Genomic DNA, 19695 nt, shown 5'->3' on the forward strand with positions numbered 1-19695 from the left:
TCCGTGAAAAAGACGTCGCTTGGATGGCAGCGTATGTTTCTCCAAAACCTGTATGTACCTTTCAGCATGAATGGTGCCTTCACAGATGTGTAAGTTACCCATGCCATTGGCACTAACACAGCCCCATACCATCACAGATGCTGGCTTTTGAACTTTGTGTCCATAATAGTCCGGATGGTTCTTTTCCTCTTTGGCCCGGAGGACACGATGTCCACAATTTCAAAAAACAATGTGAAATGCGGACTGGTCAGACCACAGAACACTTTTCCACTTTGCATCAGTCCATCATAGATGAGCTCGGGCCCAGAGAAGCCGGCGGCGTTTATGGGTGTTGTTGATAAATGGCTTTTTCTTTGCATAGTAGAGTTTCAAGTTGGACTTACGGATGTCTTTGCTTGTGAATGACCTAGCAATTCAGGGAAGCTCCTTTTATATCCAATCATGGCTCCCACCTGTTCCAAATTAGCCTGGTCACCTGTGGGATGTCCAAACAGGTGTTTGATGAGCATTCTTCAACTTTCTCGGTCTTTTTTGCCACCTGTCCCAGCTTTTTTGGAACGTGTTGCAGCCATAAAATTCTAAATTAATGGTTATTTGCTAAAAACAATACAGTTTATCAGTTTGAACATTAAATATCTTGTCTTTGTAGTGTATTCAATTAAATATAGGTTAAACATGATTTGCAAATCATTGTATTCTGTCTTTATTTATGTTTAACACAACGTCCCAACTTCATTGGAATTGGGGGTGTAATTGAGGTTTATTGAGAATCTGACTTGATCAGTCGAATAGAACAAAGTTTCTAGAAGGGAGAGAGAAACAAAGACAAAAGACAAATAACTAATTGTAAACAGGATGACAGAAGTAAATCATTACATTATCTCCAACAATTAAACATTAATATGACTGTTGCATGGGGCTGTAGTGCTACACCCTGTGAGGGAAGGACAGGACAAGATAGAACAGGACAAGGACAGGAGAAGAAGCATGCGGGACAAGGGTTGTGATACAACTGAAGTATCGTGGCATTAATTATGTAAATTGTAAAAGTCTACAGGACGAGAGTATAAGTGAGGGGATACACAAGCGATTTGCATATTCATGAGTTATTTGTTGCAGTAAGTGCGTGACCCCACACTCTGTGAAAGAGTCCTAAGGGTGTGTGCCTGCGGATACATGCAAGTGAATTGATACAGTTTTGCTTGCACAAAGACAGAAGTTTCCTGTAATTGCTGTGACCGCACCGCGGCGGCTGAGGACCCCACCCAATCAATCTAAGGGGGGGAACAGGCCCAGGGGTCCACCGAGAGCAGCCCGGCGGATGGGACACGTCCCACACCGAGGGCTCATTCTATGATTAAAAAGTCATTCCTGTTGCTTTCTGTCCTGTTACTCAAATGAGAAGTTTCAGTACAATAAAACAAGGTTAAAAAAAAAATAAAGTTGCCTGAGATGGACTGACACACATTTTGAGTAGTTGTGTATTATCTGATTTAGAGTTGAAAAGAAATCCAGAAATTTGAGTTTAGTTTTAGAGAAATACAACAAGGAAATGGTATCGATTCGGTGGAACAGCCCTTAAGTGATGTTTAAATATTTTTCATTTTATATCAATATAGATATAATAATTAATATAATCATTTTCAGCCTTAAACTTCAATGCAACTATTTGTGCTTGGTCTTTGCAGGTGACACCAAACCTTTATGTGACAGCAATTTCCTTCATTGCTGCAAAAGGTGAAGCAGCAAGCGTGCTGATCAAGTATTGTGGGCGCCAGATGAGCTCATTAATGTGTCACAATTCATTACCAGAACCTTGTCTTTTCTTTGTCGGATGGCTAATGGGAATATCAATCATAAGCTTCCCCTCCACAACGTCCCCCACAAATATTTGCAGCTAACAACAGATTGCTCTTGTAACATGTACTTTATATATAGCATCAGTCATAAGGTAGTTTAGTTATTCAGATCACACTGCTTTGTATAATATAATCTAACAGAGAAAAAAAAAAAGATGATATGGAATTCAGGATTGTACTCTGCAAACAGAGAATTCTTCCCAATCAATGAAAGGGTTCTGAATTCTCTGTTTTTCATCATTTTATCTGGCCCATTTTCCTCTCCTTTCCCCCCAACTTGATAAAGAGGTCAGAGCGAGCAGGCTTCATCGACTCGGACAGCTCGATTGCAGCCGTCGTATCCCAGGCCCCCTACACTCACATTGTCTGTAATTTCATTTTTGTGCATAAATATGTGTTTCTTGTCAGGTGTGTGTTGGCAAGAGGAGGAGCAGGCACACAGACAGCTCTGACAAGCAATTACACACCAGCGGGTTGAGGGAGGGAGTTCGGGATGAGCTGAGGTCTGAAGATTGAAAGACTCCAGAGGGTAAATGGTCAGAGGGAGTAACACTGGTGAGAAACCACGGGCTTCACTTTAGTCTAGCAATTGTGTTCAAGGATGTTTATGATGGGGTATCACTTCTTAAAGGCAGGTTACTAGGGTCCCACTTGCAATGGAAAAGAACATTTGATAGCTTTAAACACAGCTATTCGCATTTGGATTATGATTGAGTTAAATTCCCTCAGGAGCCAAAGTTAAGAGGCCAGAATGGAGTGTTCTGACTGCCGGTATCGAATTGTGGCCTGGCTGCAGCATTCTGGACCAAATGTGGGTAGAATTTGGAGGTCTCTCTCAAGTTAGTTTCATTTTTGGCTGCCGCGTCTCAAAGATAAAAGGGTTTCATCATCCTGGTCCAATAACTTGTGATTTCATTCTCCAGGAGGGATACGTTTTTTTTTCAACCAACGCTTTATGTCCATATGGTAAATTAGACAACGCTAGTGTTAATTTTCAGAAAAAAACAAGTGCTGAAAATTGTGGTACAATGGGTCATTGAGCGCTATAAGAAAAGAAAACTGGCCCAAAATATATATACTGAAATAATGATGCTCTCTTCTCAATTTACTCGCAAGCTGACTTCCTCAGTGTAAAATTTGAGACTGTTAATTGAACACAAATCTGAGATACTCGCAAGAAGTCATGACTGATTCGGTTCTATGACTGGCAAAAGGTGGATACACAGGTTTATTGTACCTTCTGACAATCTAATGCCAAGAGCATTTAACTGTTCTGTCTTTCACGATACATCACTGGCATATATAGATGAACAAAGATATATCAGTAATTTATGAATGATAGTTTTTGGACAAGTTAAGTGAAATTGGGTATACCCGCAGCACCCGTCCGTGATGATCTCTCACAGGACAAGAGGGTGCCACATCTGATCACCATCATCAAACATCCGATTTGCCATTACATGCATCTAGGTGTTTTCATTTTATAGCTCTTGTTAACTCTGTCCGTCTGCTTTTTTAAGCAGATGGAGCATCATATTGTCGAGTCTTGCACAGAGTTGTTCATTTTTTATCAATTTAGTCGTTTGGCATTGATTTCGGCATTGGCAAGATTTCAGTAGTAGTAGTTTTCTTTGGCAGGAATTCATTATACCACTGTGCAAATTATATAATATAAAAGTCTTTAGCCATTAATTTTCTCTACACTCACAGGAACACGTCATTTCCCAGAGGACAACCTACCATTAAGACGGCTTTCCCATCAGTAGTTTGATGCAGGAGTTGACAGCTGAGGAAGCGCCTTTGACAAAGAAGTCACAAAAACGAAGAGGTGAAGGTGCTCGAATTGTCTTTTGTGACCTGTTGTTTGGGGTGCCTGTGTGATATGGCTCCTGACAAAAACAATATACTGCATAAAACAAAAAAGTTGTAAAATATAGCGAAAAGTGAACTTCCCCTCTTGACAGTGGCAATTTAGGGACAGTGTCCCACCACATGGTGCTGATTTTTTATTTTTTGTAGTATTTATTTTTGGGGCAGAAGTGAATAGATTTAATGGATTGAGTTTTTATTCTTATTGTTGACCTAGTGTGTGATGTACTTTGAGATGTGCTGCAGAACATCCAGAAAATAAAAAGAAGAAGCAAGCCTAGCTCTTAGCTGGTAACTCCATTTTGGTGGCAATTCCTTGACAACTCTTCTCCATGTCATTTCTATTGTGCTAAGACATGGAAACCTACTTACCATTCAAACATCTTTTTCATTGACCCATGAAATTTGCCTGGCAACAAGTGGCCATGGAAACAAGTTACATGACCAGGGCAAAACAATCCAAAAAATTCAATATATGTCTTAGTCAACCACTAGTTTTGATGTTATTTTATGTACGCATGTACACATGTATGTACTGTATGTATCCTTGTTTTGAAACCCTAATTTTAAACCCTAACCCTGTTATAAAACCCTAACTTGAAACGCTATAACTATATTTAAAACCTAATTTGAAACACTAAGGCTGTTTTGAAACCCTAATTTGAAAGAATAAAACTCTTTAAACCCTAATATGAACCCTTAACCCTGTTTTGAAACCCTAACCCTCTTTTGAAACCCTACTTTGAAACCCTAACCCTGTTTTAAAACCCTAAGTTGACTCTAAATTGCCTGGTGTGAATGTGAGTGCGATTGGTTGTTTGTCTATATTTGCCCTGCGATTGTCTGGTGACTAGTTCAGGGTGTACCTCTCGTCCAGAGTCAGCTGTGAGGATAAGCGGTATGGAGAATGAATGATTGAATAACTAATTACATTTGATTACATTTTATTTATTTATTTGTTTATTTATTTATTTTTGAATTAATGAATGCATCAACAGGGCCCTTAGATGTTTCCTCTAAAAAAGTGGATTAAAAAACATTGATAATGATTTTGGAATTAACCATATTTGTTCCTTACACAAATATTAAACTGATAAAACATAGTGAAATGTAAATACATAAAACGTGTTTGTTTTATTACAGTATGTGTACAGCATGTGGAAAACCACCATACCATACCATGTTGACCTAATGACAAATACGCACAATTTCGAATATTGCTTCATATGACAACCCAGATAAGCAAATGTCCCATAAAAAAGTCCAAAATTATAAACATGAAACTGTTCAAACTTCAAATGTCAATGTTCTCTAATGTGTTTAAAAATGTAACTATGAGTCTAACCTTGTCAAAATCACCGTCAAACTAATAGAGGTGGCGCATCGAGGTCATATTTAGAGAAATATGTCATGTTCAAGACTACGTCAGAATGGCACATGACGAGCGCGAGCCAATCACAAGTGTTGGCTGTAGAAGGAGGAAGTGGACTTTTGCGACTATTTTTCAAATGTAACTGAAATTGTAATTGTGCAAATTTACAAAAGCGACTGCAATTTAACTACACGTTTTCTCCCAGTAATGTAATACAATTACATCAATGTTTTGATTAAAATACATAAACTTGTTACATGTAATTACAACCACAATTCCAATGAAGTTACGACGTTGTGTTAAACATAAAAACAGAATACAATGATTTGCAAATCATGTTCAACCTATATTTAATTGAATGCACTACAAAGACAAGATATTTAATGTTCAAACTGATCAACTTTATTGTTTTTAGCAAATAATCATTAACTGAGAATTTTATGGCAACACGTTCCCAAAAAGCTGGGACAGGTGGCAAAAAAGTCTGAGAAAGTTGAGGAATGCTGATCAAACACCTGTTTGGAACATCCCACAGGTGAACAGGCTAATTGGGAACATGTGGGTGCCATGATTGGGTATAAAAGGAGCTTCCCTGAATTGCTCAGTCATTCACAACCAAAGATGGGGTGAGGTTCAATTCTTTGTGAACAAGTGCGTGAGAAAATAGGCGAACAGTTTAAGGACAATGTTCCTCAACGTACAATTGCAAGGAATTTAGGGATTTCATCATCTCCGGTCCATAATAAAATCAAAAGGTTCAGAGAATCTGGAAAAAACACTGCATGTAAGCGGCAAAGCCGAAAACCAACATTGAATGTCCGTGACCTTCGATCCCTCAGGCGGCACTGCATCAAAAATCGACATCAATGTGTAAAGAATATCACCACATGGGCTTAGGAACCCTTCAGAAAACCAATGTCAGTAAATACAGTTCGGCGCTACAAGTCTACTATGCAAAGCAAAAGCCATTTATCAACAACACCCAGAAACACCGCTGGCTTCTCTGGGCCCGAGCTCATCTAAGATGGACTGATGGAAAGTGGAAAAGTGTTATGTGGTCCGACGAGTCTACATTTCAAATTGTTTTTGGAAATTGTGGACGTCATGTCCTTCGGGCCAAAGAGGAAAAGAGCCATCCGGACTGTTATGGACGTAAAGTTTAAAAGCCAGCATCTGTGATGGTATGGGGCTGTGTTAGTGCCAATGGCATGGGTAACTTACACATATGTGAAGGCAGAATTCATGCTGAAAGGCACATACAGGTTTTGGAGAAACATATGCTGCCATCCAAGCGACGTCTTTTTCACGGACCTGCTTATTTCAGCAAGACAATGCCAAACCACATTCTGCACGTGTTACAACAGCATGGCTTCGTAGTAAAAGAGTGCGGGTACTAGACTGGCCTGCCTGCAGTCCAGACCTGTCTCCCATTGAAAATGTGTGGCGCATTATGAAGCGTAAAATACGACAACGGAGACCCCGGACTGTTGAACAGCTGAAGCTGTACATCATGCAAGAATGGGAAAGAATTCCACCTACAAAGCTTCAACAATTAGTGTCCTCAGTTCCCAAACGTTTAAAGAATGTTGTTAAAAGAAAAGGTGATGTAACACAGTGGTAAACATGACCCTGTCCCAGCTTTTTTGGAACGTGTCGCAGCCATAAAATTCCAAGTTAATACCAATTCAATATAGGTTAAACATGATTTTCAAATCATTGTATTCTGTTTTTATTTATGTTTAACACAACATCCCAACTTCATTGGAATTGGGGTAGTACTTACTCCCTAACACTGTTTGTATGTATGGTGCATTACTAGTATTACTCAATTACAACTGTCTCAAAACGATTATCTGTAAATGGAAACCTCGTCCCATCACAAACAGTGAAATCAGTCAGGTTCTGCTTCCCACTTTGTCTTCTCTGCTAGCCATGTGGGCGGCTCACTTCAACACTGCTTCACCACATCCTCCCTCCAGATGTGAGCTGCACGCATTTCAGGTCCTTCACTTGACCCCTCTGAGAAAGGTTTGGGTGCAGGCCTTCATCCTCCTCCGCGCTCAACTGAAACCCAGCCAAGTTCAGCGGGGCGGTCGTGACCCACCCCATGCAAACGTTTGTACATAGGTTCATAGGCTGCTTCATTTTCCGCAAAATCCACTAACTAATTAGTAGAAGTAGTGGTCTTATTCATGCAATGTATGCAAAAGTGGATATAGGGTTTGTATTTGGTTTTTATTGAGTTTAATATAGGTATTTGATTCCCTACAACTAATTCTGAATTCTGGCTCCTGCTGATTAGCTGGTGCCCATGTGGCACACAGCTATGCACAATCAACCAATTACCAGAACAGTGGTGACTTCAAAACTAGTTTAATTTCTTCCATGACCATGTAACTTAATACACCCGTATCCCAAATCATCTTTCCTCGTTGAAATACAGTGGGTACGGCAAGTATCCAGACCCCCTAAAACTTTTTACTCTTTGTGATATTACACCCATTTCCTAAAATCATTTTTCTCCCTCATTAATGTACACAAAGCACCCGATTCTGACAGGGAAAAAAAACTGAATTGTTGAAATTTTTGCAGATTTCTTAAAAAAAGAAAAACTGAAATATCACACAGCCATAAGTATTCAGACCCTTTGCTCAGTATTTAGTAGAAGCACCCACTTGAGCTTCTTCTTTACCTCTCTCACCAAGGCTCTTCTCCCCCAATTGCTCAGTTTGGCCGGACGGCCAGCTCTAGGAAGGGCTCTGGTCGTCCCGAACATATTCCATTTAAGAATTATGGAGGCCACTGTGCTCTTAGGAACCTTAAGTGCAGCAGAATCTTTTTTGTAACCTTGGCCAGATCTCTGCTTTGCCAGAATTGTCTCCTGGGGCGTCCCCATGGTCTCCTCCCGGTGGGACATGCCCGGAACACCTCACCAGGGAGGCGTCCGGGAGGCATCCGAATCAGATGCCCCAGCCACCTCATCTGGCTCCTCTCGATGTGGAGGAGCAGCGGCTCTACTCTGAGATCCTCCCGGATGACCGAGCTTCTCACCCTATCTCTAAGGGAGAGCCCGGACACCCTGCGAGGAAACTCATTTCGGCCGCTTGTATCCGGGATCTTTTTCTTTCGGTCACGACCCACAGCTCGTGACCATAGGTGAGGGTAGGAACGTAGATCGACCGGTAAATCGAGAGCCTTGCCTTTCGGCTTAGCTCCTTCTTTACCACAACGGACCGATACAAACGGACTCCCCGAGGGACACGGTCGAACGCCTTCTCCAAGTCCACAAAACACATGTAGACTTGATGAAACAGTCCCAAATAACTATTTTAACAATGCTACTGTATATTTAACTTTTAGCTGAAACATTAATTAATGAATATTAAGTCTATTGGGTTAGTTCCACACACATTGCCTTTTAGATCATAGGTTTGATATTGATGCTGGTTATGAAGAACCTCGAGTCAAATGTTCATTTTAGTCTATGCTGCGGGCTGCTAAGAAAATGGATGTTCATCATTTGGACACCCTTTATATAAACCATGCAAACATTTTTGACCCAGCCCCCTAAAATAATCGGAATCGAGAATCATTTGGAACCGGAATCGAAATAAGGAACCGCCATCAAAACTGGAATCGCTCAGATTCAAACGATGCCCAACCCTAGCGGCAGAGTACATAACTCACTGTTTTCTTTGTGACAACAGTACCTGCCAATTCCAGGTCTTTTTGAAGTGCTCCATGGGTGGCTTTCCACTTGCGTATTATGGCCCCAACCGTGCTCACTGGAACATTCAGAAGCTTAGATATGCGCATGTAACCAATACCATTGTTTTATTTTGCAACAATTAGTTTGCAATGGTCTTGAGTCAGCTCTTTGCTCTTACCCATCATGAGATGTGTCTTGATTCACACCTTGGCAATGAGACATTTTTGTAGGCCATCAATTAGGACTGAAACAGCTGATATTCATTTGCATTGACAAGGGGCTGGATTGCTGTTTGATTATTGATATATTTTAGGTGTTGTCTTGGCTTTCCATGCCTTTTTGCACCTCCCTTCATGTGTTCAATACTTTTTCCCTGTCATTTCACACTTAATTTCTTAGTTTATTTGCGCTACTTTCTTTGCATGTATGGATTACTTGAGTTGTTCCCAACATCTGGTGAAATGTTCAGGTCAATAGCACCTTTGGAAGTATATTTAGTGAGAAAAATGGTGACGTGTTAAAAACGTATTTCAACCGCTGTATATCCCACCAGGTCGTCGTGGCAAAAAGCACTCTAAAGTGGCCACAACAGTTTGGAGTTACAGTCCACACACAGGTTGTCAAGTCGGACTTTTTATCTTTTCCTTTTTTTCTCCCGCCTTTCTCACTGTGACGTGCATACTCATGGCTGACAACGAGGCGCTCTAATGCGGCCACGCCAGCATGGAGTACAACTTGGCGGGGCGGGGGTAGCTGACACACGCTGGCTGTCAAGTCGGACTTCTCTTTTTATTTTCCTCTTATGTTTTCCTCCTAGCCCTTCCGCCCTTCTCACCCAGACGTGCGCACATTCATGGACGACAGTGAGGCACCTGAAAGTGGCCATGCCAGCGGAATATCCAAAGAGAAGATGTATTTTCAGGGTGTAGGCATAGCTAGCTAGTGAACTGCACGTCTCAGTTGCGCTGGAAAACCGCTGATGTGAACGAAGGTGCTCTAGTTCTAGGGAAGAAAGACTCATGCTGGACTCCAGTGAGTAACTAGGCACACTTTTGGACCAAAAAAATTCTGAAAAACTATTCAATGCAATGTGTTCACCCACAATTGAGTGCTACGACATAGTTCTCAGTCTTTGCATGTTTCCAGCAGTTATCTTCAAACATGGATAATGTATTGAAAAACTAATCTCTGAATTCACTTCACAGGATCCTTAATAATGTTTGCAAGTTCTGAATGCAAAATGGTTGTTGGGGGGTGCTTCAAAAGTTCCATACCCCTCCATATTGTACTTCATATTTTTCATGTATCATGTAATGTGGTTCGTAGTGAGCCCAGGACTGTTTGTAATGTGATGATGAGGATGACAAAAGGGAGAGGAGTGGTGAGCAGAGTTGTGGGGAGGAGAGCTCATTTCTTGTTAAGGGAAAAAGGAGGATATTCATGTGTGAGAAAAACAAAATTAAGCAAGAGTTGGTGATCTCTGATAACTTTGCAGCAACATGTTTACATGTACCATAAAGTCCACCTTAGAATTAAATTAAATGCATTTTCACTAACAGCATGGAAATGTACTGAGTGTGTGTTTGCAAAAGGAACTGAGGGGTGCAACAGATGGTCTGTCACACCATTGACGTCCCGTGTGCCCACTCAGTCACTACTGTCAGGCACCTTCTCCTCGCCCAGAAATTGCGAAGCAGACCTGATTAGCCGGATCCGGTTGCCAACAAGGATCTCATAAACACAAAGATTCAACATTTGCTGCACCATTTCTCTTCCCACAGAGTTCAGTTCAAGTCCAAGCCTGCCAAAAATTACATCCCTTGCGTTGAAAATCTCTTAAAACAAGTCACTGGCTCGGGAAATTGAACCTGAATCTGTGGCACCGAAACAAATCCACTAAAAGGATGCATGACATGGTCTTTCATGCTAGATTTTGAAAAACCATTCTACGCCCATTACACACCAGTGTGGCGTTTGCAGACACACTTTATTTTGAATGCTCCTCTGCCACTTTTCAACAAATAGCATTAAAGTCTAGTGAGATTTTGCAAGAGTAAAGCACATTATTTTTATGGGAGGTCTTTCTCAAAGTCTCTAGGCATACTGTATTAATGTCTGACCTGGTGCAGAAACGGTTTTGTTCATTGACTACATTCACTAGTATGGATATTTTGTGTGAACCGTGGTCTGGTGTCCTTGCAGAAAATCTGATCTAAGAAGCTGGGTGAAGATGGTGTGGTTCTTGCTGGTCTCTTGGACAGAGTTGCTCATTGTGTACCAATCATGACGTTGCACTTTACAAATCATACTGAAGGCCAGTGGCCTCCATGGGTTTTTCCAGTGATTTAAAGTCATCAGTGCGGCACGGTGGACAACTGCCTCACAGTTGTGAGGACCTGGGTTCAAATCCAGCCTCGCCTGTGTGGAGTTTGCATGTTCTCCCCGTGCCTGCGTGGGTTTTCTCCGGGTACTCCGGTTTCCTCCTGCAGCCCAAAAACATACATGGTTGGTTGATTGAAAACTCTAAATTGCCCGTAAATGTGAATGTGAGTGCGAATGGTCGTTTGTTTATATGTGCCCTGCAATTGGCTGGCGACCAGTTCAGGGTGTACCCTGCCTGTCACCCGGAGTCAGCTGGAGTAAGCTCCAGCATGCCCACGACCCTAGTGAGGATTAGCGGTACGGAAAATGAATGAATAAATGAATGAAAGTCATCAATCTGTTTCAAGTTTTTTTTTATATATATATATCATAAAATAGATCTTCAATTTGGTTTGTAAGGCAATATGTCCTTTGTACATTACAACACCACAACTTATTTTGTCCAGTGACAGAACTTTGACTCTTAGGTTTGATTGTTTTAACGGCCCATCATAAACTCCATACCTAGACTGACTGCCTTCCAGTCAGTTCTCTGCCTGCTTGTCGCCTGTCTTATTAGTGTATCTGAAACAACTTAGCCCAGAGAAAGCAGAAGAATCTGCAGCACCAGTATGTTCCTTATTACATATTCCCCCTGAAGAACTCCTTGCTGTGTTCACTCAAACTGTGTCTCTCGAGACGCAACTGGCGCTCGCTCTCACCCACAAACAGCATGACTCCTGGATTTGCAAACCTGAGCGGAATGCCAAGATAGGAGATAATATGTGGGGCCTTATTGAAAAACATTTGCCTTCTGACTGATTTTCAGCTGCATTAATGTGTGTAAATAACATGTACAGAATATATTGCATACTTTATGGAATGTTCAGCTCACTGAACAAATGCAGCATTTGCACGGCGCCTCGAGCAAATGAAACCACAGCTACATAATTGCCTAAGATTAAATTAGTCAAATACGTTGTTCCAGACTACAATATTTTCTTAAATCATTCAATTCTAGTAACGCTTGAGAGTGAATAATGATTTCCCCACTCCTCCTCTCAGTTAAACACGTCTGCTTGCAATGTAATATGCATTGTCAATTTGAACCTGAGCGGTGTAGTGATTTGGTAGGTCAGGTCCAACAGCGCCCCTTGCAGATCTTAGACAGTAATTGCAAGTCCCTGTATACTCAAGCCACATACCCGTCAAAAGAGATGCTTTCTGATAGGGGTGTAAGGGTGTTTTAGTAGAAATGAATTTGAGTGTTTACATGACCCAATGTCAGAATGCACTTCACCGACAGTGTTACGCAAATATTTTAGGTTATCTTGGTTCTTGAAGCTGCACGTGTATCTTGAGGTGGAAGCATCTTCAGTTTGTTTCCCTTTCCATGACACTTGCTCCAAGTTTGTCACTCTCTGACAGCGCCAACAAACTCCTCAAACTTGTCCCTCGAGAGTTCGCGCAAGTCCAGGCACTTGCTTGAAAAACCCCGTGTGTCAAAGCTCTCTCTTTCTCACTCACACACAGACACACACACACACACACACACAAACTCAATGGTAGCTGTCTGTTTCCTCATTGGAAGGTGCCGCCACAGACATGCAGTGACATTACAATTAGACCGAATACGCCCCAGCACTGCACGGTCATCCATCACATGTAGCACACATAATAAACACAGAGACGCCTTGCAAAGATGCTGGCAGCTCCACAGCACATCTTGACTGTGGTGTGAAAATACATTTTCAGCATTACGAGGGCAGCAGGTTGCTCATCTCCCATCTCCTTCCTTCAGGATAGAAGAATATTAATATTCACTTCACTTCATTTTTTTTCCCTTGCCTGTTTAAGAAAAGATGACAAAACTGTTTTGTGCTGTAGATGGTGGTTTTATTAACAATCTAGTAGTGCTATAAAGGTGCCGATAATTTACTGAGTATCAAGAGGGTGCCCTGGCACTTAGCAGGCAGGCAGCCCTGTGATCTTGATCTGTGAGCATGTCCGTCTTTATTAATCTCCAGCATTGTGCTGGAAATTGCTCTGGCTTGTCGCGTGATTACCTCAAATGAACAATTAGGTGGTTGGCTGTCACAATAACTTGCTGCCTGTCTCTGTATCGGCTTGCTAGTTTTTTTAAGCGATATCACAGAGATCCAAATAAACCATCCATTCTGGAGGGGAAATATCAGCTCTCGCAACATTGACTAGCATCGAGCGTAATGGGATGATGACAGAGATAATCGTGTTATTAGACAGTGAATACTTTGGCAGAGGAAGACTGCAGTACCAGGTATTTTTATAAACTTGTTTGTTCAATAGGTGATGCCATTTTGGCCGTAAGTAACGTAACATTAACTGATATTGATCTTATAATAGAATAATTTAAAAGAAAATCAAGGAAAACCCACATACAGCACTGTGCTATGTGAGGAAATTTTAATTTAATCTCATTTGTTAACAGAAGGCGGCACGGTGGCCGACTGGTTAGAGCGTCTGCCTCACAGTTCTGAGGACCCGGGTTCAATCCCCGGCCCCGCCTGTGTGGAGTTTGCATGTTCTCCCCGTGGCTGCGTGGGTTTTCTCCGGGCACTCCGGTTTCCTCCCACATCCCAAAAACATGCATTAATTGGAGATTCATTAATTGCCCGTAGGTGTGACTGCAAGTGTAAATGGTTGTTTGTTTGTATGTGCCCTGCGATTGGCTGGCAACCAGTTCAGGGTGTACCCCGCCTCCTGCCCGATGACAGCTGGGATAGGCTCCAGCACGCCCGCGACCCTAGTGAGGAGAAGCGGCTCAGAAAATGGATGGATGGATGGATTTGTTAACAGAAGATATTGTTGCCATCTTGTGGTGAAAGTTAATTATCTGGCTGCAAAGCAAATATCAAAAAAGATCATCTTTTTTTTCATCAGGCCTACTTTGAGGGAATCCAGAGAGAATCGCTTCTGGCGTCCATATGTTTGTTCTCGTTCCTCCTCATCATCACATGTGCAGCACTTACACACAGTCATCATCTGTAGACACGAGTAAGTTGGCCAATGTCCTCAGTGAGTGCAGAAATAGGAGCCAATGTAATCTTTTCAATTGGTCTCAGACATATGGTGGGTGTTAGAGGAAGTCATCAGAACATAAGCAATTTATTGTGGATACATCTGAACCGCTAACACAATCCTGTGTGTGTATATTTGGGTATACGGCATATCAGATCATAGTCATGAGGCCCGGTATGTGCCCAGAAATCTTTATTTATAATGAATATAAAATGTGAGTGTGAGTGTGGTGAAAGGGGGTGGAGTAGTGACCAGAGTGGTGAGGAGCAGAGATAATACTTTTGTAGTGGAAAAGGAGGATACTGCGTTCATGTGTGAGAAGCACAACAAAATCAAGTAAGAGTTGGCATCTTCAGATACAAACCCTTATCAATGAGATCTTTGTGTGTTAATTTATTCTTAAATTCAAAGGTGAATGGCTCAGATGCCAAGTAGGAAATCATAACATTTTTGTGCAGATCCAGATAAAGGCACAATTCCAGAAACAAATGTTCCCGTTCATAGTCTACTTGCATTGGAGCCAAGTGAGGCATAACCTTGTGTTTGTTGTTAGTAATTTCTTTTTCAAGTATACTAAAAATACATTTTTAAAAAAGTACAAAACTGGACAAACACATGGAAAATGAAAACATGCATACAGTATAGTTTATAAGTAAAATGTATTTACTCCCACCCCTTATTCATAAGTTAATTATCTAGACTCCTCCTATTACTATGATGATCATAGATCATTGATCGATGCAGTAGTTTATTGGAGCTATTCTAATATATTACCAATAATCTTTACCTTACAAGACATACATTGATTGCAAAAATAAGTATTCATATACAGTATATTGTTGTTTATACTCTGTATTCCTAAATTTACATACAAAAAAGGAAACCCCAAATGAACAAACAAATAGTAAATAAGTAAATAAATAAACAAGTAACTGAACAACCAATAAATACCGTGTGATTGTCAAACACCCTCATTCCTGATCATCTATTACTTCTCTTCTTTATAAACTGGTTTATGTTTGGACATTGTTTCAACTCCACATTGGAACTGTTCCATAGTCTGACTCCACAAATAGGAACACAAAAGCTCCTTCTTGTTGTTCATATGTTCCCTATTTTTAAATAAATTCTCTCCTTAAATTGTAACACCCTTCCCTTTCAATGAATATTTTTAAATACTTCCAGACAATAAATTGTTTTTTTTGCTTTAAATATTATTTGCACTCTCTGTAGTTCCACAAGATCTTTGATTTTTAACAGTTTTAACTATGAAAAGTGGATTTGTGTGTCTATTGTAACCCCAGAAACTTGATTTCATCAACTGAGAAGAGTTGCAGATCACTGCTGGAAGCAAAAAGGTTTTTCATTCATGCGATCCTGAATAACACTACTGTAAAAGAAAAACACACTTTGCTCAGCAAAATGAAGTCAACATCATAAGGAAAGTGGAAACAGTTGTCCAAACTATATATAAGAATATAATGCGTAACAAGCAACAGAGACCAAAGTCGTCAGGTTAAAAAAAAAAAAAAAAACCTGTTTCTCTTTCTCCAAAAGGCAACAAACAAGACTTGTTGCTTTTTCCAACAATTTAGTAACACTTAAAGCACTACCACTTCTACTGTTACTGGAGGGGTTTCTTGGACTCCCTGTCAGCTTTAGTCAGAGCGGCAGATGTTCACCTCTCCATGTCCAGACTATTGACATGGAGGGATCACGCTGGCGCCGATTATCTGTCAGACAGCTTGCTCCACAGCCAAGATTCCAATACAGTCTTTCAAATAACGACCATATACAACGAGCCAGCAATTGTTTTTAGCTCCATCTATGATCCATTAGGTTTTATAGGTCCTGTAATACTGCCTGCCAAAATAATTCTACAGGAATTAAACAGACAGCCGTTTGAATGGGACGAAATAATAAATGACATTATTAAGAGCTGTGAATAAATGTTAGGTCCGTAACAAGTGGAAAGCTTTTAAACTGACAGATGCGTTAAAACAAAGCAGTCAGGTTAACCACTATTGGTTCCCCAAAGACTTGGAGGCTATGATGCCAAACAACTTGTTGTCACTCAAGCTAAAATTACCAACACAATAACGTGAGTCAAGTCCAGTACCCCTCAGATAGTTTTGGGGAAACTCTTGATACATTGTCTTTTTTCATCAGTAATTGAGTATTCCCAAATAACACCGGCCGCTTTAGACTTACTGCGTTAAATTTGAATGAATTTTCTCACTGCATTCTTTTAGTTTTTATGTCATATTATAGTCCTTAAATTGTCTTCATAACGGTTTAAAAATGTCTTCACAAGTCTTAAATCTGATTTGGTGAATCCTACGGAAACCCAAAAAGTGGTGTGAATTCAGTTAGTGCTAATAGCATATTTTTCATTATTGGGAAGCTGACACAAGTGATGGTGTATCTGAACTCGATTACATACGATTAAGGGGCACTCAGATGCTTTCACCTTCTCTGTTCTGAGGTGCAGAATGAACCACAATCTTTCGTTCGCTCCCCGTTGACAAGAAAGGAGGGAATACCTTAAGGCTAAAAAGAACAAAGTATGAGACATTTCTTGTTATGCAGCCTCGACCTGACCTCTTCACACATCTAATAATATTCACGTTGCCATCCATCCATCCATTTTACAGACCTCTTATCCTCACTCGCGTGCTGGAGCCTATCCCAGTTGACTCTGGGCAAGAGGCGGGGTACACCCTGAACTGGCCACCAGCCAAACGCAGTATCCACGTTGCAATGTATGGATTTGACACACTCCTTTGGAATTATTAAAGCATTCATCAGTTGACTGCCAATGTACGGCACTTTTGAGACGTAGGGAATTATGGGAAATGCAAACTCATCAAGGAAGTGACTGCCCCTTAGCAAGGAAGTGACGCTGCGACAAACTAATTAAAAGTCGTGTCTCATTTAAATACATGCCTCTGTACTCCAAAACCCCTTCGGACCCCTCACAGAGCGAGTCTGGAAAGTGACGCTTCCGCAGGTTTTGATGTGAGCATGCACCCGTGGGCCACAACGTGCACCAGCGACTGGAGCTGCATTCAAACTCTAGAAGGAACTGAAGATGTGGGACTGGGTTGTGTGCACGCGTGTTTGGCCTTGCATGCAGACAAGGTTGCACAAATGTGAACTCTTTTATATAGCGTGTCTAAATGTGAGCGTATTCTTCAGTGCATGTACAATCACCCACATGCGCAGATGCCAACACTGAGGCAGGTAACAATCCTATCGTAAAGTAGTAAAGCAGCTTTGCCACAGTCCGGAACCCTGCTGACAAAACATATTTCCAAACCTGAGACGAATCGCGATAGCTGATTTTCCATTATTAAATGCCTTGTCTGAAAGGTAGGTGCAAACCGGCATGTACAGAGGGAGCAGGATAGCACAGGCAAAAGGAGAAGCGCCAGGGTGCTTGTGTAAATATCTTTGAATTGTCAGAAAACAAAATTATTGTGACATATTTATTCATCAATGCCCTTTTGAAGCTTCTGAATTATATAAGGGCTGACTTACCCAGTCACAAGAAGGAGTCATGCCATCTCACCGATAACAAAACTTCTTTCAACTCTGCAATTCCTGGAATCTGGGTAATTAATGCGCACTGTGACAATTACATTTTACACCGATCTGATGGGCCTGATCGTTATAATTTGCATTTTATGCTGATTGCATTTTATGCTTTAATGTCATAATTCGCCGATCCGATCAATGACGTCATTGATCAGCTCCGCAAAAGACATTTACTCCACGTCGCCATCTTGTACAGTACATTTGAATTCAAAAGTTAGTTTATATTTAGCCTTGCCGCGTGTCTTTTGACGTAGTACTGTACTGTACTGTATCTGACAACCAATAAAGTTATTTAAAAAAAAAAAAAAACATATCGGCGGTGTGGGACAGACAACCCATTTGAGACAGACTAATTTGGTCTTTCACGATTGAACCATGTCAGACTACTGCAATAAAATATTGCATTCCGATACCACCGCATCCCGTCTTTTACGATCACTGGGCTTTATCAACTCAAATGCGCCCGGATACACTCATTACCATGGCGACGACATCACGACTTGTGTATTATAAGAACAAAATGGGGAAAAACGTGTGCTGGTGGTCACTCGGGAGATTACGTTCATTTAAGGATTGCTTGAGGTATCTTCACGTACTTTTAATACGATACGGCTCACAAGCAGGCAACAAAATGTTATGTAGCCTAGCAAGCTCGAATCATCCTCTAAAGTTTCGGTTTGTGTGAAGTAATTTAATTACAGTAAGTTAGCACCCATTATTTATGTCATGTTGTAATGTTGGTTTGACCTGACTGATTACAATACATGACCTAGACGAGAGCATTCGCTCCAACCTTTATGGAGAATGCACATATTTTACAATTGGATAATCTCACTGCACACCAGCAAACAAAATCAGACCCAGAAATCCTGATCGTGTGAATCCTAGTGACAATTGGTACGGTTTTACCCAGAGCAGTAGGGTTGGGGAATGTTGTCCCAAGTTTTAAACACAATGCAATGCAAATTATTCAGGATGAGTTGAACCAAACAAAACATGGCTATTGTGATAGATTTCTGTAACTCAGTAATGTTTTCCCAAATAACACTTGCAATTCCTTCACTTCAAACTTTAATTCGTGATGGAGATGCTCTCCCAAAATTTACATGCTGAAAACCATCAGAGCAACTGAAACCACAAAACACTCTTTTAAATACAGCCGCCCCCAGCACTTATACACCTGTTGCCAAAAGCAAGTGCAATCTGTTAGACAACACAGTTTCACGCCCGCTGTGATCTTAGAAAAAGACCGCAATCCTTGTACAATTCCAATGAAGTTGGGACGTTGTGTTAAACATAAATAAAAACGGAATACAATGATTTTCAAATCATGCTCAACCTATATTTAATTGAATACACTACAAAGACAAGATATTTAATGTTCAAAGTGATAAAATGTATTGTTTTTAGCAAATAATCATTAACTTAGAATTTTATGGCTGCAGCACGTTCCAAAAAAGCTGGGACAGGTGGCAAAAAAGACTGAGAAAGTTGAGGAATGCTCATCAAACACCTGTTTGGAACATCCCACAGGTGAACAGGCTAATTGGGAACAGGTGGGTGCCATGATTGGGTATAAAAGGAGCTTCCCTGAATTGCTCAGTCATTCACAAGCAAAGATGGGGCGAGGTTCACCTCTTTGTGAACAAGTGCGTGAGAAAATAGTCAAAACAGTTTAAGGACAATGTTCCTCAACGTACAATTGCAAGGAATTTAGGGATTTCATCATCTACGGTCCATAATATCATCAAAAGGTTCAGAGAATCTGGAGAAATCACTGCATGTAAGCGGCAAGGCCGAAAACCAACATTGAATGCCCGTGACCTTCAATCCCTCAGGCGCCACTGCATCAAAAACCGACATCAATGTGT

At 40.9% G+C, this 19695-nt stretch overlaps 1 protein-coding gene across 4 annotated transcripts in view; it reads left to right on the plus strand.

The window, feature by feature from the left end:
• Nucleotides 1-19695, plus strand: part of LOC133480110 (receptor tyrosine-protein kinase erbB-4-like) — a 235517-nt gene that overhangs the window by 206077 nt on the left and 9745 nt on the right. Inside the window, exons 27-28 of one of the 4 annotated variants that reach the window (XR_009789197.1) lie at nucleotides 2268-2414; nucleotides 3570-3687. The exons of 1 other annotated variant lie outside the window; for it this stretch is intronic. Coding sequence is in view for 1 of the 3 variants with exons in the window: in XM_061777831.1 (XP_061633815.1) it covers nucleotides 2268-2311 (44 nt within the window). In the remaining 2 variants the exon portion in view is untranslated. Of the gene's footprint in view, nucleotides 1-2267; nucleotides 2489-3569; nucleotides 4127-19695 lie in introns of those variants that run through there. 2 more of the 4 variants (XR_009789196.1, XM_061777831.1) reach the window with 2 other exon arrangements.

This window comes from Phyllopteryx taeniolatus, chromosome 1, assembly GCF_024500385.1.
Source record: "Phyllopteryx taeniolatus isolate TA_2022b chromosome 1, UOR_Ptae_1.2, whole genome shotgun sequence".
Classification (NCBI taxonomy): Eukaryota; Metazoa; Chordata; class Actinopteri; order Syngnathiformes; family Syngnathidae; genus Phyllopteryx; species Phyllopteryx taeniolatus.